This window comes from Talpa europaea, assembly GCF_964194135.1.
Source record: "Talpa europaea genome assembly, chromosome: 10".
NCBI lineage: Eukaryota > Metazoa > Chordata > Mammalia > Eulipotyphla > Talpidae > Talpa > Talpa europaea.
This window is the reverse complement of record NC_140077.1, coordinates 84,830,798-84,854,271: the sequence shown is the minus strand read 5'-3', so window position 1 is coordinate 84,854,271 and position 23,474 is coordinate 84,830,798. Positions and strand designations below refer to the sequence as shown.

Sequence of the window (23,474 nt, the reverse complement as noted above, 5' to 3'; positions counted from 1 at the left end):
TATCTAGGAGTGACCACAGAAGCACTACAGGGAAGCAGATGGATGGATTTAGTTTTTCCACAGCTCATTCCATTGTCCTGTGGTAAGGCAGCCCAAGTGATACAGCTCATTACTTCTCAATTTGCAAGTTTGGTAAAGTCACTATCTCTTACAAATAATAGCAAAAATGAAGAATAAGGTTATAAGATTAACATTTGGGGGTCTTTACCAGCTTTACATTTATTATATTTCAAGAAAAATAGTTCAATTCATTTACTACATAGGAAAATTTCATAAAACAGCTAAGTGTTCAAACTAATTGGCAGTCAAAATTAAAGGGGAAATTTGGCTAACAGGTAATGAACATTTACCATAATGTATTTTTATAAATTTTACACTTCCTTTCTAAAATATTTGTTAAAAGATTATTATTTTTGAATCTTGACAATCATCTGTGAGGTTGATTTTTTTTTAAAGATTATTTATTTATACAAGCACTGAGTACAGTCAGAAGCATGGGAGGGTGAGAGAATTCACCAGAGCCAAAGTGGGGAACAGAAGAGGCAGACTGATGAAATACACTACTCAAGGGAGCAGCGGGCGCGGCAGGAGAGGTCTGTTGCTCCATGTGGGACTCTCACCAGCTGGCCAGGGATCGTACCAATGCTGCAGAGGCTGCAGGCAGCTTCACAGCCCAGCGCTCAACCACTGCACCCACCAGGGGACGCCCCTGTGAGGTTGATTTAATACAAATCATGAATTACCAGATTAGGAAAAAAAAAACTTTCACTTTGCAAATATCTTGACACTTATTCCTCCTATCTCATCCTTTCAGATACACTTGCCCATATATTGATCAGAAAAAATAATCTTAGCACTTAGCACAATTTTTTATTTGTTTATATTTTACCTCAAATAAACGTATTTATTGGGAGGCCCGCATTTGAAGAAAATACGTCAGAAGAAAATATTGAATAGCGGATGATAAAAAAAGCAAAATGATATAAAATATTGAAATGACGTAACAGATACATAGGAAGCTCATGATTAAAAGTTCTAAAAATATATTTAATATATTTAATTAGACCCTAGAATAAAAGGAGAGAAAAGAAACAGCATTGGGGAAATAATAGATAAGACATTTAAAAATTGGTGAGAGACATCAACAAAATTGTGATTTACACCATACAAATATATGTTCGAGCAAGAAAAACATCTAAGTGAAACAACCAGTTCTTCCACGCTGTTCTGCTGATGGACTTGGTAAAACAGTGTGAAAAATTAAGGACTCCATCTGATATGATAATGTACAATCTGAAATTTAATAGACTAGCAGTTTGTAATCTGCTGCATAATAGATAATTATATGTTAAAATATAAATATTATATCACTTTTATATATGTGTCAATGCATATACATAATCCTGGTGATCTGGCAGTTAACATCATTTTTATAAAGCTGTATATGAACAAGCTGTGTGTGCTTTGTGTGTGTATGTGTTCTCTCCTTGAATTCATAATTACAGTGCATTATTTATACATGTTTGTTTTCTTGTAACAAAAATTTACTTATAAACATCTTTCCTTAATCACATAGCAAGTTTTTTGCTATAAACATAACTATCAGCAAATTTATAGATATATTCCTAAGACATATAATATGCCATATTGTAGTATGAAATTATATAATATATATTTTTCTAATATTGAAATTCGTTAAGTTAAAAAATAGTCTGATTGAATTATCACAATATTCATTATATATAATTCAACAGACTTACATTAATTACATGTATTGATATTTTTAAACAAATGTCTGCTCATGAAAAAACATGAATTTAATGAATTGATCTGATTTTGTGTTAATGTGTTTTCCAGAAAGATGAATGATTATAAATTATTTCAACCTAAATTAATTTCCTACTTCTTATTTTTATATAATATATGCAATCAATGAGAAAATGTTTTCCAATATTTCAATAGATGGAAACAAACACTTTTGAAGCAGTATCATTTGATTTTTAATATGTGCAAAATAAAAGTTATAGTGTTGCATATTTAAAATTTACATAAAATATTCTGTCTGACAATAGCACATGGCTGTGACAAGTTTGTTGAAATAGGACATTAGGAACTATTTGATTGGAAACATTTATCAATCAGATGGATCATTCATTTTCTCAGTTTCTGGGAATTTAAAAAAGTTATTACCAAAACTTAATAATTAATTTTGACTAATCCTGTTATCTGTTTTCTCAAGTCATTTTCTTAATAAGTTGTACTAATAAGGGGATGAAAACTGAAATATCATTAATTTCAATATATACTTCCTTATAAATTATTTTGTGTCCTATCTATAAAATATATTTTCATCAATAATTTGTAGATATGTAAAAACTGTCTGCTCTGTAACATAATTGGCAAATCCAGGTCCCATGGTTAAGCAGACTGGTAAATCCAGCTTACTTACTGCTATAAGATATTTTCTTTTATCTATTTCTAGTCAAGTTTAATGAATTATATGCATTTCTTTGACACACCTTTTTTGTGAAAATTCTAATATAGATAGTTATACCAAGGAGTTTTGTTCTGAATTTTTACTTGATGCTGTTACATTTAATAATCACTATTGATGCTTTCTTTTCTGTTAAATTTTACTTCAAGAGCAATTCTTTTGCATGTACAAGTTTAGAGATTTAAAGGTCTATACTGAAAACTGTCAGAATTCCATACTCCTCTCAATAACATATCTGAATTCAGAAGACCCCAAAGTGAGCCAAACATGGATAAAAATACTTCACCCTGTGCTTAAAAACAAAACACAACCCACACAAGCCTCCCAAACTATCTATATCTCATCTATATTTATATCCACGTATCCATCTATTCATTCATCTATCGAACCAATCCAGCTAACTAAATTATCTAGCTAACTAATTAACTAACTATGAAAAACACAATTATCCAAGTTAAGGTTTAAGGTGCTAAAGTGGCCCCTTCATATAAGATTCTTCAGAGATGGCAGTTTTTCTAATTGCTACATATATTGATCAAAAACTTTATATGCCCTTCAAAGGAAAATGCCATAGTAATATTAATCCACAATTGGTGAATGTTTTGCATTCTTATAAAGCGGCGAGGGCTACTATTAAAGATGAAGATTAAAAAGTGAATCAAGATGATACTTTAAGCTCATATTAGACTTGAGCGTCTATGGGACTTGAGAAAGATTTCCTGAAGTTCTTTGGACAACCTGACCTGCAAGTGTAAAAGTAAATTTTGCAATGTACAATTGAAAACGTAGACCTGGGAAATGGGAAAAGGTAACAGATACAGATGTAGTTTTTGAGTTACAAAAATTGCAAGAGTAGAAATGATAATTCTGTAAAAGAGAAAGATGCTCCATTTGCAACTTGCTAATTTTTCTTTAAGACACATAGGAGGTTGAAGTTTTGCTTTCATAGTATTATATTTTGAACACTGCACACTGATTCATAATAAAATCAATAAATTATGGCAACAAATTTTATTGACATAAACATTTGATAAACATTAAATACATATTTATTTCAATGAATTATATCCTTTGTCCTTTTTTAAAAACATGTATTTATGCTTACAAGAACTGGGGTGTAGGACAGATTGGGGAGCAGAACAGGTGAATCTACTAAAATATACTGCTAAGGGGAACAGTGGGTGAAACAGGAGAGGCCTGCTGCACCATGTAGGTCAGCTCCCTGGCAGGGGATCAAACTCATATGAAGAGCTGGTGATTGCTTGATGGTACTGAGACTTTAACCCCTGTACCACCAGGGAGACTCTTATTTGTCCTTTTTGATGAAAGTTAAATTTTTAATGGAAAGTTAACCCATACATTTAAAAGGAAGGATAATGGAATGGAGAATTACAAGTAATATTTTAGACTACATTTTTTGTTTAACTTAGATAAAAGTTTAGTAACTTTAAATCTAAAATTGATATTAATGAATTGGATAACGTTTAAAGCTTAAAATTTAAAGCACTTTCTTTGAAACTTTTATGCAGTTCAAAATAAATGACATTTATCTATTAAATAGGGTAAATTTGAATAACCCAAAGCTGTCATCTATTTTTAAGAATGGAAAGTTAAGAAACATGGCAGAATTTCTGAAACTCTTAAGCATTCTTACTTAAAACTGAAATAATGTAAATACAGCCCTAGCTTAGGCAATTTAAAAGGTAGGTCAGTGAAGAAAACTTAGAGCGATAATTTTCATCACTCAACTTAATTTAGACAATGTGTCCTCATGAAGACTTTTCAGAACTTGCTCAACTAGAACATGTTTAAACATGTATATGTAAAATCTTTCCCAGCCTCCCTAACTATGCATACTTATAGCCATTTGGGGTATAATATGTATTTGTTAGAAGTTATTAATAAAACACCCTTTATATGATTATCCCACAAAATATAATAATAAAATAAAAGTGGTAAATACATAAAATATAATAATAGACAAAATGGTACCATGGTCATAACCTATCTTAAAAAAGCAAATAAAGCAAGTTAAGTATTTCTATATATTCTCCAGTACATTTCTGTTTGTCAGAAGATAAATGTAGCCTCAGTCACTGTTTTATGTTATATTTCAATGTCAACAATTCGTGTTTATACTATACATCCATATAATTACAAATTTTGCCAGTATCTATAAGAATAGAGTCAAAGTTCAGGCGAACCTACAGAAAAACAACTAATTGTTGAGACAATGATTGCTGTATGAAAATGAAATGCCTTTAGTATGAATTTTCAGATGTTATTGATTATTTAAGACATTAGGATTACTTAAGGTATTATTGATTATTTAAGGTATTAGGTATAGGTATTAGGATTATTTATTGCTTGCAGTAAAATAATCCCAAAATAGTAAAAAAAAAAAAAAAAAACAAAACATGCTGGGCCTTGTACAGAGATATATGAGGACATTGGGGTAGCTTCCCCTGAGTCATGCACTGTTTAGAGAATACAGTGAAATTTGTTGAGTTCATGAAGAGAGTTAAAATTAATGGATTGAAATTTTTAATGGTTTTGTTGTAATATATTTGCAGAAATTTTCAGTTGCTAACACTTTTCTGTAAATGTACATATTGTTATAGAATCTTAATGCAATGTTTATATTGAACATTAACCTTATGTTAGTGCTTTTAAAAAAATAGAATGTAAACATTACTGAACTTTAAAAAAATAAATCCCATCCCTCACACACACAAAAGCAACAATGAAGTGTATTGCAAAATTAGAGAAATTCTGAAGTAGCAGACTAAAAATAGAAAGATGAATAATTTCAGGAGAAAATAAAGTACCTTTTAAAATTGGAAAGAAAGAAGAAAACTGAATTTTGCCCTTTTTTTTCATGTGGCCTGATATAAGGGAGGTAGTCATTTATGAAAGTTTCAAAAGCTTATTAATGTACCTATGGCTTCTATTTAGAAAAGGGAAATTGCAACTGGATAATTGCCATCCAAGACCATAGAAAATTAATGAAATTTTACCTACATACCTTGCAACTGAATTTTATTCTCAGGACTCTGAACCAGAACAGAACTGACAGAATCTAGGTTGTCATAGTTACTGCAGCCAAGAGGACCCGTCCGTGTTTCTGTTACCTGGTGAACAAAACATCAACTTTATTATACAAATCAGACTTTACCATGTTCTTTTAGTTCAATGTAGTTGTCATACACTGGAGTTATACATTTGACAGTAAACATCACTGAAAGTTTAGGATCTGATATACACCAGCAATATACGAACTTAAGCACCGAGAAGACAAATAACTTCTTTTGTTTTCAATTCCATTTTCTTCCCTTTGACCAGCCATAAATCTTCTGGGAAAATAATGGAAGTCTTTTTTGGCTCAAAATATTACTCATATAAGGTCACTGATTTTATCCAGGCTATGACAAGGGCATGCTCCTTTAGGTAGAGAACAAGTTTTGACTTACAGAAAAAAAAATTCGTTTGCTTGTTTCTTCATTTTTCCTCACTAAATCAGAACAATTCACCAGGCTACCATCTAAAAAGTGATTTTTGTTTGACTATTTTAATTAAAAATCTTCAATTTTCTGCTCTTTCTGGTGTCATCAAAGGTTAAATTCTTTTGCTTGGCATACACCTTCCTAGCAGGTAAGAGGACATTCTTAGTTCTATGTTCTTATACAATATTCTTCACCCCCCAGCCCACCTTGGTTAGAAAGAATGCCTTTCTTGACTTTGATTAATTGATTTTATCTATTCTCAAGATTAAACCCATGTTAAAATTGCTACACAAAGAATTCCTTAATGATTTCCACTTGTATTATTTTATCATTTTAATAAAATGATGACTTCCAGTGCACAGGCTTTGCTCTTAATTATGGAATCTCATACTATAGACTAATTTTTCCATGGGTGTCTTGGGATGGATTTCAGGAGATGAGATTAATCAATTATGTGAAACTGGAAATTTATCCTGAGGATAATATTTTTTAAAAACTAAACATATTCTAAGGCAGAAGATTATTATAATGGTCTTCTTGTTTTAAAAACATAGTATCTTCTTAACAACGACAATGCTTTGCAATATATAATTCACATCATATCATTCCACTGCTCCCAATTCCACAATGGTGTCCCTTCTCACTCAGAGTGACGTTTAACTAGGCACTAATTTATAGATTAATCATCCTTATTTTTATTTTGTAGGTAGCCCAAATTCCAAAACATACACTTATCTCTATAAAAAACTAATTAATCTTTTGCAAATAAACATTCTCTAAGGAACAATCAAATTATGATTATTTAAACTTATCTCTATAAAAAACTAATTAATCTTTTGCAAATAAACATTCTCTAAGGAACAATCAAATTATGATTATTTAAACAAGCAATTTTATTTGTTCTTTTTTTATTGTAACAACATAGCTTACAACACGGTGTAGGTTCAGGCATTCAATTTCTCATATTAGCAACACCATAGCCATCACCAAATACCCAATACCATCTACAACCTTCTCCCCTCTGGCAATCACCATTTTAAGAAAATTATTCTTTTTTTTCTATTCATAATTATTTTGTAACTACTTTTTGTTTTTTGGTTAATATCTTTTAACATTTTTCCAAATAAATAATTATTTGGTATGTATAGTTCACAGAATTTACATAGTTAATATTCAAAACAGAAAACATGATAACAAGGGGATCTGGAAAAAGACCCCATAGGTCTAACTGAAACAATGTCTGAAAGCAGAGATATTTAAGAGAAAATTAAAAGCGCTGCTCCCAAGGGTAGAAAATTATTTAAAGGAGTAAATACAATAAGAATTTAGAGATTAGGGCCTCCGGGTGGCGCAGCGATTGAGCGCTGGGTTACAAAGCTGCCCGCAGCCTCTGCAGCACTGGTTCTATCCCCGGCCGCAGGCGAGGGTCCCACATGGTGTGCAAACTTCTCCTGCCGCCGGCTGATCCCCTCAGCAGTTTATTTCGTCAGTTTGCCTGTTCTGTTCCCTGCTCTGGCTCTGGTGAATTCTCTCACATTCCCACGCTTCTGACTATACCCAGTGCTTATATAAATAAATAAATCTTAAAAAAAAAATTAGAGATTAAAGCCCTCAAGCTATTTTAATATCTTACTCCTTTATCATACAAAGTTTTCTTTATGTTTTACTAAGGTAACCAAAAAATTACTTTATAATCATCTGCTTACATTACCTTCTTGGTTTATTTAACAGAAAATTGCACACAGTACCTGGCACTTGGTAGGAAAAATTATGAACCAAATTGGTGGAAAAAGATTTTATTTTCGTTAGAAATCTTTAATACAAAAGAATACTTAAGTTAATTTATTAAACTTTTTTGGAACCTCTTGAAGAAAATATAGCAGTGGCAGCATACATAAATATAAAAGATAGCAGGAGTCTTAGAAATTCCCTAGACTCACATATACAAATGAAATACCTGGAGCCCAGGAAGGTTATGCAGCTCACTCAAGATCAGTTCACAAAACTAGAGCTGGAACTCCTGATGCATAAATCAAGTACCGGTTCCTAACTGACTTTCCAAAACCTATATTTAAGTTTTAGAATCTGTGCTTATCTTGCTCAAATTTACATATTCTCTCTCTCTTTCATACTATAAAATTAAGCACAATTTAATTGATCTAGATTGACATTCAGGTCAATTAGAATGGTGTAGAATCTTGGGTTATTTCATGAACAATAAATATTGCTAGGAAGATGCTGGTTAACATAATGTTGATTATAGGCCAAATGAATTAACTTTTACTATAAGTATTAATTTATTAATGAAATGAAATATATCTTCCTACAAATTCTTGCATTATTCTACACTAGACTTCCAAAAATTAAATACAAAAAATTCAATTAAAGTTTCAATTAGGTCCTAAAACCGTATGCTTTTTTTCTGTTGCTAAGTTCTAATTACATATAGTTAAAATTATCAAACTATATGAAAGTGTAGATCAATGTTAAATTATCTTTCATCTTCACAAAATAATGAGCATATGCCCAATGCATGGTACACAATTAATTGCATGATCTAAATTATATTTGACATTGTCAATGTTTTCTTGAACCTATTCCAACCACTTAATAGGAGTTTAAAATAGTCCATGATACATAATCAATGCATGGATGACTCATATCTTCTCATGAAAAGCACAAACACGAATCAAATACAAATTCAATATGAAGGATCACATGCCATCGTTGAATTACTTATCTATGCAATTAATTATCTATGACTTTATGCTGAAACCACCCCTAATTCTATTCCCAATATTTTCAGTAGGCAACATCCTTTAAATATTAATGTCACTCCTTTTTCAGATTGCATTTTTGAGAGCTATCTTTCATAGAAGCTACAGAAGGAATAGATACTCAAAGCATGAGGGTAAACAGCATAATTATAAACAATATGAAGTTATGTATATCCATAGAACAGGTACAAAATAAACAATATAATTTAGAATTGCCAAGCACAAATAATGACAAACCATGTAGATCAAAATATAGTATGTACAAAAAAGCAAGGTATGACGGATGAAAAAAAAGCAACACATTTTATTTTTAGGACCAAAACTGAATTTGCTTTTTGGAAAACAAGTGCATCAGGGCAGTTTTTACTTGTACCATTGTGAGTCCAGGCATGGTAACAGTGATTGGCCTGCTTTGTCATACTCCATAAATTACGCTGCAACAAAATAATATACATATACACCACTTATTGACACCCACAAGTAAACCCATTGAGAAAGACTCTGTATGCCTTTTGAACACATTAAAATGTAGAATAACACAAGAAACTGGGAAAGAGAAGTGTCCTTAGGTTCTTAATGTGCCTATTCAGGGAGACAGGCCTAAGGTAAGCTGGACGCAATTTAGTCAGAACAAGATTGCCAAATAACATGGAGGTCCTTTGTGCTTAAATCATGGTTACCATGGAATTTAAATGGGTGGCACTTGACAGGTCTTGGAGTGGTCAAATCTATAAGCTCACTCCTACCGATGTTATTTTGATTTACTTTTTTTAAATAACAGAGTTCAAAATCACAGCAATTGCAAGAAACTCAGTAGCAAAAAAAAAAAAAAGGTTCTTAACTACATGTATGTACTTTTAGAGAACTGACATTTTTCTAAAAGTTACATCTGTGGGAGCTATAACTGATGATGTTACACAAAAGCTGGTCTTGTAGTTCATTATGTGAAGTCTGAAGGGATATTGTATTACACCACAGAGGGCTAAACATTTTTTGATGTATTCAATATTAATAATGGAAAAAAGGGAAAGTTTCACTGCCACGGGGCAGATATAAACAACAAACATTGCACTTCGCTCAGCACTGTGTATACCTTCTGACTTCAGGAGTTATTAGGCAGCCACTCCAGCTGTTGCCATTGCTGAAGGCCTGAATGCCACTTCCACTGGACCACAGAAATTACAATTTCGGGAACACAGAAGCCAGAGGTTCTTTTCTGTTGCATCACATAAAAAAATGAATGTACTCCAAGGTAGCAAGGAAGTCTAGTGTAGAACTCAACAGACTCATTTCTTACATATATTGTAGAATCAAAAACTGAAGTAAACTATTTAAGAAGAATTTTATTTTTATTGTTTATGCACTAGATTGCAATCTCATTGCATTTTAGTTATTAAATCTATTTAAAATGACCCCAACTGGGCCTCCCCGGTGGCGCAGCGGGTGGAGCGCAGAACTGGGCAGCTGTCTGCTGCCTCTGCAGCGCTGGTTCGATTCCCACATGGTGTGGCCGACCTCTCCTGTTGCACCCACTGCTCCCCTCAGCAATGTATTTCAGTCAGTCTGCCTATTCTGCACCCCGCTCTGTCTCTGGTGAATCCTCTCTCCCTCCTGCACCTCTGGTCTGTACCCCAGCTCTTGTATAAAAATAAATAAATCTTTAAAAAAAGAAAGACCCCAAACTTAAAAATACAATGGCAAAAAATATTTCTATACTCAAGAAGTTCAGAATACAAATGCTATTCTTCATAATTCATGTAAATTATCATGTAAAACTCATAGTATTTTAAAATCATTTTCAGCGGCGATGTTGTCAGTGACCCCCAGATCAAAAAGAATACAAATTTAGGAATTTTGTATTAATTTAACATAGTGATTGAAGAAATGGGCTTAAGAGAAAGTCCTGAGCCCATATTGCTTCTCCCTTAGAGGTCAAGTTCTCTAACTGCAAAAATAGATAAGTAAATAAATAAATCGTCAATCAATCAATACATAAAATAATGTACTCTTTCCTATGATTTTTCTTATTCCTTTGCCAAACCTTTTTTGTATCTCTCACTTCAGCTACTGTAAGCTATTCCTCCACCTCTTGTGTTAGTCTCCTCTTGGATGGGATAAGCAAATACCCAATAAGACTGAGCACACCCGAGATGCTGTAGACTAACTTGTAATTGAGCCAGCACCACCCACTTCCCAAGCCAGAGCTGCTGCCAAGATGAGTGAGGAAAGGGTTACCCTAAAAAAGAGCTACTCACTTGGTAAACATTTATTTATTTATTTAATGCATCATTCATTTTATCAGTGTATTTCCAAATCTACCCAATCTGCCCAATCATTGCTTACCTGAAGTCTCAGGCAAGCAGTTAACAGTGTGCTGATGATCCAGAGATTATAAAAACTTATCAACTGATTATCTATTTTGCTTCTTTGAAACAGAGTAACTAAAATGGTGCAGATGTAAATATCAAGTGCTGTGGAAAAAGAACCTGGCACCATATTGGAGTACAATGTCAGCTAAATCAAGGGCCCATCATGGCTAGCAGCGCACACAAAGTGCACCCCAGGACAATCTGTCACTGTCCAAATGCCAACCTCAAAATGCTCTCCCATCCTGGGGAACTAAAGCGGGGCACCTGGGTAGATATGTGCTTCTTTTGTGTCTAATAGAACTACTTCATTATTCCTTAAATTTTTCTCCTTTAATTTAGGAGCTAGTACAGTAGTATTAAATTTCCCTCAACACCCACATTTTATTGTAAGCAGATACTTTTACCAAAATGTTTGTAATATTCTTCTGAATTTTATATTCTACATTATTATTCTGAAATGCTTATTAAACCCTTTCTTATTGCTTGTTACTAAAACATAAAACTTTATGATAGCCTTTTGAAGTTTCAGCAGTATGGAATATTTCAGAATTTTTTAAGCATAGCAAAAGCTTCAGCTCTTTTTTAAAATGGGACAACTAATATCTGTGCACAGACTAATGACACATTCATACTGAGACTGTCATATTCTTCCATTTGTCACCCAATTAAACAAGCGCTTGAGAGAACCGATAAGCTCACCACACTAGAACTCAACAGACTTAGGCGTAATCAGAAAGACAGAAGTGGATTTCTTGTTTCAATTGGCCATTACAGAAAAAAGTTCTGCTCTAATTTCTTCCTTTTTCCAAAAGATAAATTGGCTTTGCTCACAAAAGAAAGGGCAAATCCAAATATTTTAGCAACTGATTATTACTGAAAGTCAGCACTAAGATGACTTCAAATGAACAAAGAAAATCATACAAGCGAAAGAGGAACTTAAAGTCCATGTGAATTACATATGTATTATCAAAATTCTAGGTGCTCATAAAAAAATCAAAATAATGGTCAAATCTCTCCAATATATTATAATCACATTATGTAGTGTGGTCCTTCTCTCATTTTTTTATAAGTAAGGATTAAAGGAGGATTATAAGTAATAATAATATTAAAAAAATTAAGAGAAGCATAACAAAGATAGAAGTGATTAACATTTAAGGAATGTATTTGTATATTTTCTGGAATAAATTTAGTAATAAAATAATAAAAGTCCAATGTGAACTGTCACTGCCACTCCTGTCTTCCTCTTCTGTTATCTTGCCCTCTAATCCTGTATATTATTTCCTCTTAACTATTTCCCTCAGAGACGTGGGTGCCAAAGGAACTTCTGTCCCTCCAAGTTACCTTTGGGGACTTCCTGCTGCTTCATTGGCAACAAGCACTTCTTAGGGATATCCAAGAACCATATAGTCTCAACCAGGTGTTTCTTATCTGTCTGTCCTGGACACAAAAACACACTAAGTTATAACAAAAATCTTAAAGGAAAAAATGATTCCTCAGGGGGTATATCATTTCAATTTATGCATTCTTCCTTTTTCTATGAAAGATTATAAACGAAGTACTTTACTCATTCACTTCATTCATATTTCATTCTTTTAATGTTGTCCAGGGAAAACTATAAAGAAGTGATTTGTTCCCAATAACTCAACCTTGACTCACTTTATTGCTTATATAAAACTTTGTTTTAATTATTCTCTGTAGAAATTTTCAAAATTAGAAAATAAGTGAACCTGGTTTTTAAAATAAATTTCATCTTCTTTTTAGCTGACTAACAAGTAGACTTCATCAGATAATGTGTATAGGCCCAACTCACCCATGGGGTGAGGCCTCAGGAAAATGCTGAGTTAATATTTCAGCTGCTTTAGGTTGACTGCCCCTCCCCCAATCAGTATAAATTTAATTTATTTTACTGATATATTATTGTGTCTCCACTTGCAGCCCTTTTGCTGTTTCTGAATGTCTATTACTAATATACTATCAGTAAGGAAATCAGATAAGTTAGGTAGATTGTTCCTGAGTAGTTTCCAAATGAAAACGTAAATGATTCAGCCCTATTTAAATAACATGAGATTTAGACATGAAAACTGTGAATTGCTGTAGATCATACTGATATCTTCTCTACTTGTCTTCAAGTTTTCTCACATTGCTCAGGCTACTGAAAAATGACACTCAATTTTTTAAAAGAGATATATTTCAAAAAAAAATCTAGAGTATGTTTAATTCTATCAAGATACTAAATTTTCAGCCATGGAGGATGAAGTTATTAGGTCACCCAAAGGGAATCAAACTACAGATATAATATTGGTATCTATCTCCAGCTTTGTCACATGCCAACTGCGTAACTACAGGTATGTATTTCCTGAAGCTTCCCAGCACTCTCCCCATAGAGAAAAATACTTGCATTACCTACGGAAAAATCCATACACATTTATTTATACACACACACATATACAATTTACATATGTGCATCCATAACTTGTGATGTGTAATATTACAAATAATTGTGTAATATATAGCTGATCAAATACTGATTCTCCACACAAATATAGATTTTTGTTACAATAAATCTCAAAGCAAAGTCTCAAAAGGATAATTTTCACATTAATCAAGATTCTGTTCCCACCATGGAAATGTTCCTAGCTACTAGAAGTGGTGTATATTGTTCATTCTGACACATGATAAAGAACTTCACATAAAAATTTCACTTGAAACATGTGAACATTTAATACTGTTTTTCTAAGAAGGTTATTCCAAAGATATATCTTTACTAATTTTTAAATTTAATTAAAATTTAAAAAACATATCTTTTAAAATTAATATGCAATAACTATAGTCACTGAATATGCAGATAAATCTGACAGAATTTTTTTAAAGATTTATTTATTTATTTGTTTGTTTGTTTGTTTGTTTATTTATTTATATGAGCACTGAGTACAGTCAGAAGCACAGGAGGGCGAGAGAATTCACCAGAGTCAGAGCAGAGAGCAGAGCAGGCAGAGTGATGAAGTACACTGCTGAGGGGAGCAGCGGGCGGCAGGAGAGGTCTGCGCGCCATATGGGACCCTCACCCCGTGGCCGGGGATGGAACTAGCGCTGCAGAGGGTGCGGGCAGCTTCGCAGCCAAGGGCTCAATCACTGCGCCACCGGGGAGGCCCTCTGACAGCATTTTTAAAGAAAATTATGTTTGATATGTTGATTTAAATTTTTTGTCCTTGCTGTTTATTAGCTGATCTTTTGTTAATGACATAGCATGGCAGTATATCATCACACTAATTTCAAGGGTTCATCACTAATTATCAACATGCGTATATTATTATTGTTACACCCTGGGGTCCAAATCTACGCTTCGTCAAATCATTTTCCTTTTTCCCCAGTTTGCCTACCTTTTTTCCCTTTCTCTTCTAGTAACCAAATATTTTAAATTTAAGTAATTAAACAATAAAAAAGATGAATTATATGAAAGTAGCTGAGTAATTTCTGTGGCTTAATTTTAATAACAATGTAGACTCAAAGATGCTAGATTTAGTCTCTACCCTACTACAGTTACATCTATATTCTATAGTTTGACCTCTTCATAGCTTAGACCTATAGCAATTATTGCTGGTTCTGTGGATTATACATAATGATAGTCTATCAAGTCATACTATGTCTGTCCCATCGTTATTTTTGAATTTCAGAATATGAAAAAAGCAACCTGATTTCTAGCCCTAAATCCAGTTTTTCCCTTTTCCTAAAATAAAAAATACAAAATTAATAGTCCTTAACTTTCTGAAACACACGAAAGGAGACAACTTATGTAAATGATTGCCTAATTCTTTTGATTATTTCCTAGCTTTATTTAAATAGTGGGGCAAGGGAGAAGGAAAGGAAAGAATGTTCCTTTTTCCTTCTCCTTTTTGGTTTTACTTTTTTCTATCATTTTTGTCTTCCACATATCCCCCTACACAGCATTGGCATTTAACTCTATGTATACATTTTTGAGAGAATGAACACATATAGGTTTATATCTCTACATTAAAAAAAAAAAAAAAACTTGTTTCCTTTGTTCAGTCACCCTTCAGGGAATTGCTCCATAAAGTTAGCATTAGGTACATTATTAGTTTTTGTATATTGGTTTTCATCTAACCAGTTTATTAGGTTTTTCTATACTTCTGTCTCTATATATAATCAACACAAATTTAAGATATGAACCCATGTCCTGAGTCCAATTTAATTAAGTTAGTTTTTGTCTTTCATTATTTAGAACACAGGTTATTAGATCTCCAGCTCTATGACCATATTGCAATTGTCTTCTCTTGCAGATATTTGAATGCAAACTACTTGGCTATAATAGCCCGTAAATTTTGTCACAAACTAAACTTATGATTTTGTATTTTAAAACCAGTCTTCTGATTTTGTATTCTAAAACCAGTCTTCTGGTTTTGTATTCTAAAACCAGTCATGCCTGCTCTAATAAATGACAGCTACGTATCCACCATATTTTTCAGGCTAAATACATTTTATCTTCTCTAATTTTTTGCCTTATGTCTTTCACTGGTTGATATGTAATACTGTACATTCTATCTTCCAAAGTCTATATATTTCTCTCTTGCAATAAGCCAGATGTGTAACTACTCTTTCATCAGTCACTGCAAAAACATACTATGCCATCAAAATTTTCTAATCTAGTAACCCCTCCATTATATTACTGGGTTATAATGTTGATAAATGTTGATAAATTTCTCAATCTTACAATAAATATTATTGACATTGCAAAACCTTGCTGCAGACCCCCAATAGACTTCTTGATTTATCAAGAATTATTTTAGCTACATTGTAATAGTTCACACTAAATTACCTGTGCTAAAATCTGCTTTATTTTCATTTATCCTTAATGGTTTGTGTCTGCTGGAACCACCTTCTTAAGCTTATCACACTCAGACTCCAGGCTGTGCAGTGAGCTGAAATCTGGCTCTACGGTATTCATTCTGGGACCCAGGTGAGGCAACTTTTTCCACACCACAATAACAGAAGCACAAGAAGAGAAACTCAACCACAAAAACACATGTCAAGCCTGTTTGTGTCAAGCGCATTAACATGCCTTTGACTAATGTCGTATGACCCAGGACAACATCAAAGAACAGAGAAATCATCCCAGATATTATCAAAGAAATGACAAGCTCATTTGGTAAAGGGCTTCCGGCCTCACATGTCAGTCACTATGTTTTTTAGAATCATTCAAGTTCTCCACATTTCTTGACATGACTTATTCTTTCACATTTCAAACCTTTGTCTTCTCTCTGGATTTCCCCTCCCATGTTACGGCCATATATGTATCTCCATCCTTTAACACAGAGATCAGATATTTCTGAACAATCTTACCTACTCCCCAGACAAGAATCAGTGAGAGTCCATGTACTTAATTTATTTTTGCCATAATTCGTCTCTTGGTCTAGATATCTGCCTTACCAGATTAAATACTTTAAGGACAAAAATCATGCCACTTTCAAATTACATAGACCTATATACAACACCTAGTTATGCTGAGCACATCATACATGGATTCTAAATAATCATCCACCAAATGAGCAAATTAACTGAGCAATTTGTAACTTCTGGGAAACTTCACATTGACATAGGTCATATAACACCTGATTATTTCTAGCAATTACAGAAATAGAGATCATGTATACAATTTGCATTCATTTCCAATTGTATTAATTCAATGAAGGGCAAGAATATTTTCACTAATCTTATTAAAAACAAAATTTAACTATTATATATACTTCAAATACAAAAATTAGCAACCAATTTCTGTCAAAATGAGCATCAAGAAAGTGAAATATATTAAAAATCAAGTAAAAATTTTATGCATTAAGTTAAAAATAATTATTAAAAAATTTACCTCCTTTTTAGGTCATTCTTTTATCTGATCATTATTTCATTTTAGATGGAATTTTCAAAGTTTAACTTGGACCAAAGGTGAACTTGTTTGAGAGTTTGAACTAAATTGCTTTAGCCATTTTTGAGTTATGTGAAGGTAAGAGTACATTTTTCATGGACCTAACTAAAACAGGTTTCAACCTTTTCTACTTAGATAAGTCACAAATGACTAGAGCTATATATTTTAAACTTGACAGTATCATTATATTTCTCAGTGAAATCTCACAATTTAAAAGAAAGTATCTAATTCTTAAGATGACAAACTTTTCCATTTATGAGTACCAAAATTGCTAATAGAGGGCTGTAGTTTAAAAGTAAAGAAAATACAATTAAGGTCAACTCAGATTTCTGTCTAGATTAGATAGAAAAAGTGATATAGGACAATATCAGATTAGCGTAGCATTTCAGGGCAGAAATGTTAGGAAGTTAATGCACTTTAAAGTGCACTTTAAAATGTAAAAGTAATTTAACCTCAACCTTTTACAATCCAGCTGGCGGGAAAAGCAGCAATCTGAAATATAAATTCTATGTCTAGCACATTCTCTAGTGAGTTTTGATCACTTAAACTTTGAGTTCGTCTTAAGCAGTGTGATGTCAAAAGTATCTGTTATCAAGTGGTATAAAATAAATTTGGCATTACATCTCACATCACCAATTACTTTTTATACCTAGCCAAGTTTTCTTTAATTCCCTGGGCAAAGAATGTTCAAGTTTTAAGATGAAGGGATAATACATTAAATGTGTAGAATGTTAAAAAATAATAATGTAATTTCCTTATAAAACTTTACACTTATATAAATGGGATATCATATTTTAAAATTTATTTATACTCCCAGCTTCCTGAGATGGCTTTGATTCTCTATTCATCTCCTTTCTAGTTTCCACCAATTTGATCACTCTGTGCTTTATATCATTACTCAAGTCAGTGGTGAAATGACTGAATAGGAAAGGGTCAGTGGCATTGTGTCTTTCAGATCAAGAGATCATTGTCTGTGGCACATTTAATGTAATAGGAAATAAAAAATCCTCCAAGTGCTGAACAAGTTGGTTGTTTGGTTCAAGGAAGTATGGTAGGGGATATATCTTGGGACAGTATGAAGGCTGCAATTGAAAGATGGTAAATGAAGCCAAAGAGAATAGCTAGGAAGCTTTATAATAGGAAGAGCCTGAATTAGGTTCTTTTTGGTACTGGAAAGCAGGTATAGAAATAAGAGAAATCTGCAGAATGTGCTGCCAAGGTTTAGAAAATAAATTAAGAGAATAGAATACAAGAGGTTTATTCATAAGCATTTAGAATTTATAAAAATGTTGGAAAAAGACAAAAACATTTCAGGTTATTTGAAAAATTGGAGGGAATTTGAGTCTGGGATGGGAGTGTAGGTACATATTTTGGAGTTGTCAATATAGTGTCAATGGTTGACAAAATCTGAGCTACATAAAACATGTGCTTTGACATTATTCTGTACATACTTATACTTCTAATGATTATAATTATTTCAATGCACACCTATTTATTAATAGTACTCTCTTTATATTGTATGGATAAGTTGGTAGTAACTGATAATATAGGTCATTTTTGACCCTATACCATACATCATGCCTTTTACTTTTATACAAAAACTACAAAAATTTATAAATAAATATTTGTGAAATACATTAGGTTTTTCCTAAAGAAAATTAAAATTGCTATAATTTAAGGAAGGGGGAACAAACTTTCCCTTATCCTTTAGTTATGATAAATATATTTTTTAAAAAGATAGCAGGCTAATTAAAAACTCTTATTTTTTAAATTTATTTATTTTTACAAGTGCTAGGGTACAGGCCATATGAGCCTCTCACCCCAGAGAGGGTGAGAGGATTCACCAGAGATAGAGCGGGGAGCAGAAAATGTAGATGGACCAAAATACACTGCTGAGAGGGTCAGCGGGCCAGACAGGAGAGGTCTGCCACGCCATGTGGGATTCTCACTGGCTGTTCAGGATCAAAACCGTGCTGCAGAGGCTGCAAACAACTTCACAGTACGGAGCTCAACCGCCTGTGCCACCAGGGAGGCCCTCAAAAACTCTTAGATCTAATAATCTCAATATCCATAATTAATAACATAAAAAAGACTAAATTTGGGATCCCTAAAATTATTTCTATTCTCTGAAATCAGGAAAGCATGCTTCAAAATGACCTAAAAACAATTTTTCCAAACAGTCTTACAGTGATTATGAGTGGAAACATATAAAACCACCAGAATTCTTAGCCCAGGCTCAGTGACTTTTCATAAATTCCAATAACTGTCTTATAATTTTGTACTCATAAACCATCTGCTATTTTCTATTCTTTAATTGGTTTCCTTTTTAGCTTCTTATAGATAGGGTAGAGGAATACTAACTTATTTATACTCTCTTTCAGATGGTTTTTATGTGTTAGTGATTGTTTCTGAGTCCTCTGCTTATCTGCTTCAGCTTGTAATAATGGGTATACTCAATAAATTTAACGTTTATATGGCACTTAAGAGTTACCAAGCACCTTAAATATATTAAATCTTCTAATCTTCATAAAAGCTATAAACATAAATGCTATTATTATGCCCCATTTATAAATGATTAGACTGATAGAGTATGTAGTTAGCTTGAACAAGGATGCTCAATCACAAATAGTAGAATTCATTTATTCACTGCTTTGCAATCATGCCTCCTTCTGATGTTTTGGGACATGGTAGGCAATGGGGTATACACTAATATGTAGAGAAATAGAAAATAAGCAGATATTTCTCTCTCATGGAATTAATTCTATCCCCACGAATACAACAGGAGATTTTAAGAAAAACATGGAATTCCTAACATGGCTTGGTTCTCGCCTATTGACAGGTAGATGGATCAATTTAAAAAAAAAAAAAATGGGAGGAGTAGAACGCAAAATTCTGTTATTTAACTTAATATGATATTTAATGGAATCTTTTAAAATATTGAGAAATAGTAGAAAATATCAGTATCTACCAGAGGTTGTAGGGGTAGAAATGGAAGGATGAACTGTAGAACACAGAAAATTTTCAAAGCAATGAAAATGCTCTGTATAGTACCATAATAATAGATACATGACATTATGCATATGTGCAACCCCATGGAATATATAACACTGAGGGGGATTGTTAATATGATCTATGGATTTGGGTGAATGTGATGTTTCAATGTAGGTTCATCAATTGTAACAAATATTCCACACTACTGGGCAGATGCTCAAATTGGGGAAGCTATGTGTTTATGATGGTAGGAGAATATGGGAAACCTCTGTATTTACCCCTCAATCTTATTGTAAACCTGAAATTTCTATCAAAATCATTTTCTTTGTTAAAAGGAAGCAAAACGCAGATAGCATATAAATCAGTTCTGGCTAACAGTTTCTTAATTTACTTCCCAGATCTGTTATCAAATATAAGAATCCCATTTTGCACTCAGTATTCAGACACTGATGATTAATAAAAAGATAATTTTGAAGGGATCAACTTCCTTTGCACTCAGTATGTGAGAAAACACAAATCTCTCCAGGAGGGCTCTCAGGCTACATATGGATACAACAAAGAGTGAATCTGTCCACAGTCTTAAGGAGATATTTTTTCCCTTCTAGGCTTTACTATGGACAGCTGCTATTTTACAAATTCAAAAAAAACATTTAACAAATATTTGTTGAGTGTCACCATGTACAATACTGCATGTGTTCCATGATAAATGCTGCAGGCTTTTCAAAGATGAGGGATTCTGCCAGGGAGCATTCCATGTCACTGATGGGATTTCCCAGTCCAGCTGTGCTGTGATCTTGATACTCTAGAGAACAGGAAGTGGGATATACAGAACTGTTCAAAAGAAAGAGCAACTGTGTGTTCTTAGTAAAAATAAGCTGGCTCCAAAATAAGGTTCTGCTTTTTTTCCTGCTTATTAAAAGAGCTGCTATTCTGCTATTCAGAGGAAGAAGAAATATGAGGATGTTGAAAGATTAAAGTCTACTGGGGATTCCTGCGAAACTTTTCAAAGCTGTTTCAGCATCCATGCTCTAGTTGCAACCACTTACCTAATTTTAGCAATCTGAAACTCTTGGGTTGCTGCAGTTTCTGATTGCTACAACATCATCAATTCTTCTCATGCTGAGTTAGATTCATTTAATTTCAATTAGCATTTATTGAGTTCCTATCTTGTACTGAACTCTGGGTAGAAAGATACGAGGATAAATATGCTACCTCTTGAAATATACCAAGTGCTCAAGAACTGTATGCTAAATGATTATAACACTATATAGTACCTTCACAAGCTAGGCATTGTTCTAAGAGCTTTTCAAATATTAGCACACTTGATCCTTAAAACAAATCTATATGACCACTGCTCTACAGATGATGAACTTAAAGCAAGGAGAAATTTAGTTTGATTTGTCCAGATATCATGCCAAATGATCATCAGAGCTGTTATTTATACTCAGGTATTCTGACTCTAGAATTCATACTTTAAAATATTTAAATAAGGTGGCGAGTGGTAAAATATTTAAATAAGGTGGCGAGTGGTGACTTAATAAATGAATATATTCATGTTTTCAATGAAAGAGTGAAAAACACTGAATTGTTAGACTTTTGGAAAATTAGTAAAAGTAGTCAGTTTAAGGTAATAGAGTAGGAAAGTTTAAGGTAATACTGTAGGAAAGTAAGAAATAAAATTATATGAGCAATGGAATTACTTCTGGAAACCAATGGAAATTTTGCAAAACAGCTCCTGGTTTTCTTTGTGCACACTTTCAAAGGTCAGTATAACTTCCAAAGAGACCTGTAAATACATGCATTTTAGTCTTGAATTGCAGATTGCTAAACTCAAAAATAATTTTAGTGGTTCATTAGTTAAACTTTTCCACACATTATGATCCTTGCTCATTCCTCTCTCCCATTCTGACCTCATCATTATTTTAACCCTGAGGATTGCTATTTACTATAATATAAATATATCAAAACATAAAATGCAGTTAAATTAAAATTGCATTGACACTTAGAATACATTGTGTTTTCCTTACTTTCTCAATATTACAAATGAAATAAAAATTTCAATTAACATATAGCATAAATTGCCATTTATATCTAATTGCCTAACAAATGTATTTTATATATTTGCAATGGGTATTTTTTGTAAAGCTATCAACATTTTTGTTCTCACTTTACTAATGCTCTTTGCGAAAAAAATCTAGAATGCACCCAAATATCTAGACCTCAAAAAGTATTTATTTCCCTAGCATTTGGTTGAATGTCTGTGTGATTGCAAAGGTTTTAAAATTATTGGAAATAGTTGACACTGAAGATAATGGCCTTCCTACACCAATCAGCAATGATTCATTTTGATCTCTATATACTCAAGCTGAGCAGAAGAACTCAGGTTACTCTTTGTGTGGGATCCAAGAACAATGATTATGATGAGATGAATACTATCGAAGTTCTTTCTCAGTGGCTGATCCACATATGTGGCAGATTCATTTTGAATCTGACTTTTATTAAATCTGTTTCATAGGAAATTGCATCAGCCTTCATAATAGATAAAGAAAGAAGCATCCTGCAGTAACACCCTATTTATAAATTATCTAGGAACTTTCTGAAAAATCTATTTCTTTCTCCAATCTGTCTTAAATAGCCTCACTTTTATATTACTTGTAGCTTGGATGGCAGAAAATATTTTGGAGTGATTATGGGAAAGCAAGATGAAACCTTGAAAGGCTCTGCTTTTACATATGTAAAACAAAGACTGAAATATATTGACTATTTTAAGTATTATAAGCTATTAGAACTATTCACTAATACTTACAACAGCTTATCAATAATTGTACAATAGTAAATAATTATTAAATTTGTTATTTTTGAAGTTGTTTAGATTCCTAGGAAAAATACCCAGAGTTGTTACATTTATTGCCTAAAATGTCCCACTGTCAAGAAAATACTGAGACAAGGAAATAAGAAAGTATGATCCACACATGGGAAAAGAAGAAGGAACTAAAATTTCCTATGAGAAAAACTAGATATTGGAATTAATAAGAAGAGATTACAAAACATCCATTAGAAGGATTTTCGTAAAACTAAAGAAGTAAAGGTGTCACGTCAGAGACTATTATGAAGAAATCAAAATTATACAACCAACTGGATATTCAAGAACTGAAAAGGATAGTAATTGAGATATATATATATATGTATATATAAATCACTACTGAAGCACAACAATATATGTAAACTGGAATAAGTAATAATGAAATTCAAGATCAATCAATAGAGATTATGGAAGCCAGAGGAAAGTGTTAAATACATGAATTTTGTTTTCTCAATGTATGTGATCTGATTTTTTAAATTTTAAATACTGAGAAAATTTTTGAAAAATGCATATGGTGTATCGGGTGGTAACTTAAAATT

General features: G+C 32.6%; 1 protein-coding gene across 3 annotated transcripts in view; it reads right to left on the bottom strand.

The window, feature by feature from the left end:
* BRINP3 (BMP/retinoic acid inducible neural specific 3) overlaps positions 1–23,474 on the bottom strand; it is a gene marked incomplete at both ends in the record, with an annotated part of 317,983 nt that overhangs the window by 107,124 nt on the left and 187,385 nt on the right. For all 3 annotated transcript variants that reach the window (XM_084246415.1, XM_084246416.1, XM_084246417.1), the window contains one exon: positions 5,520–5,625. In XM_084246415.1, coding sequence (XP_084102541.1) covers positions 5,520–5,625 — 106 coding nt within the window. The remainder of the gene's footprint in view (positions 1–5,519; positions 5,626–23,474) is intronic.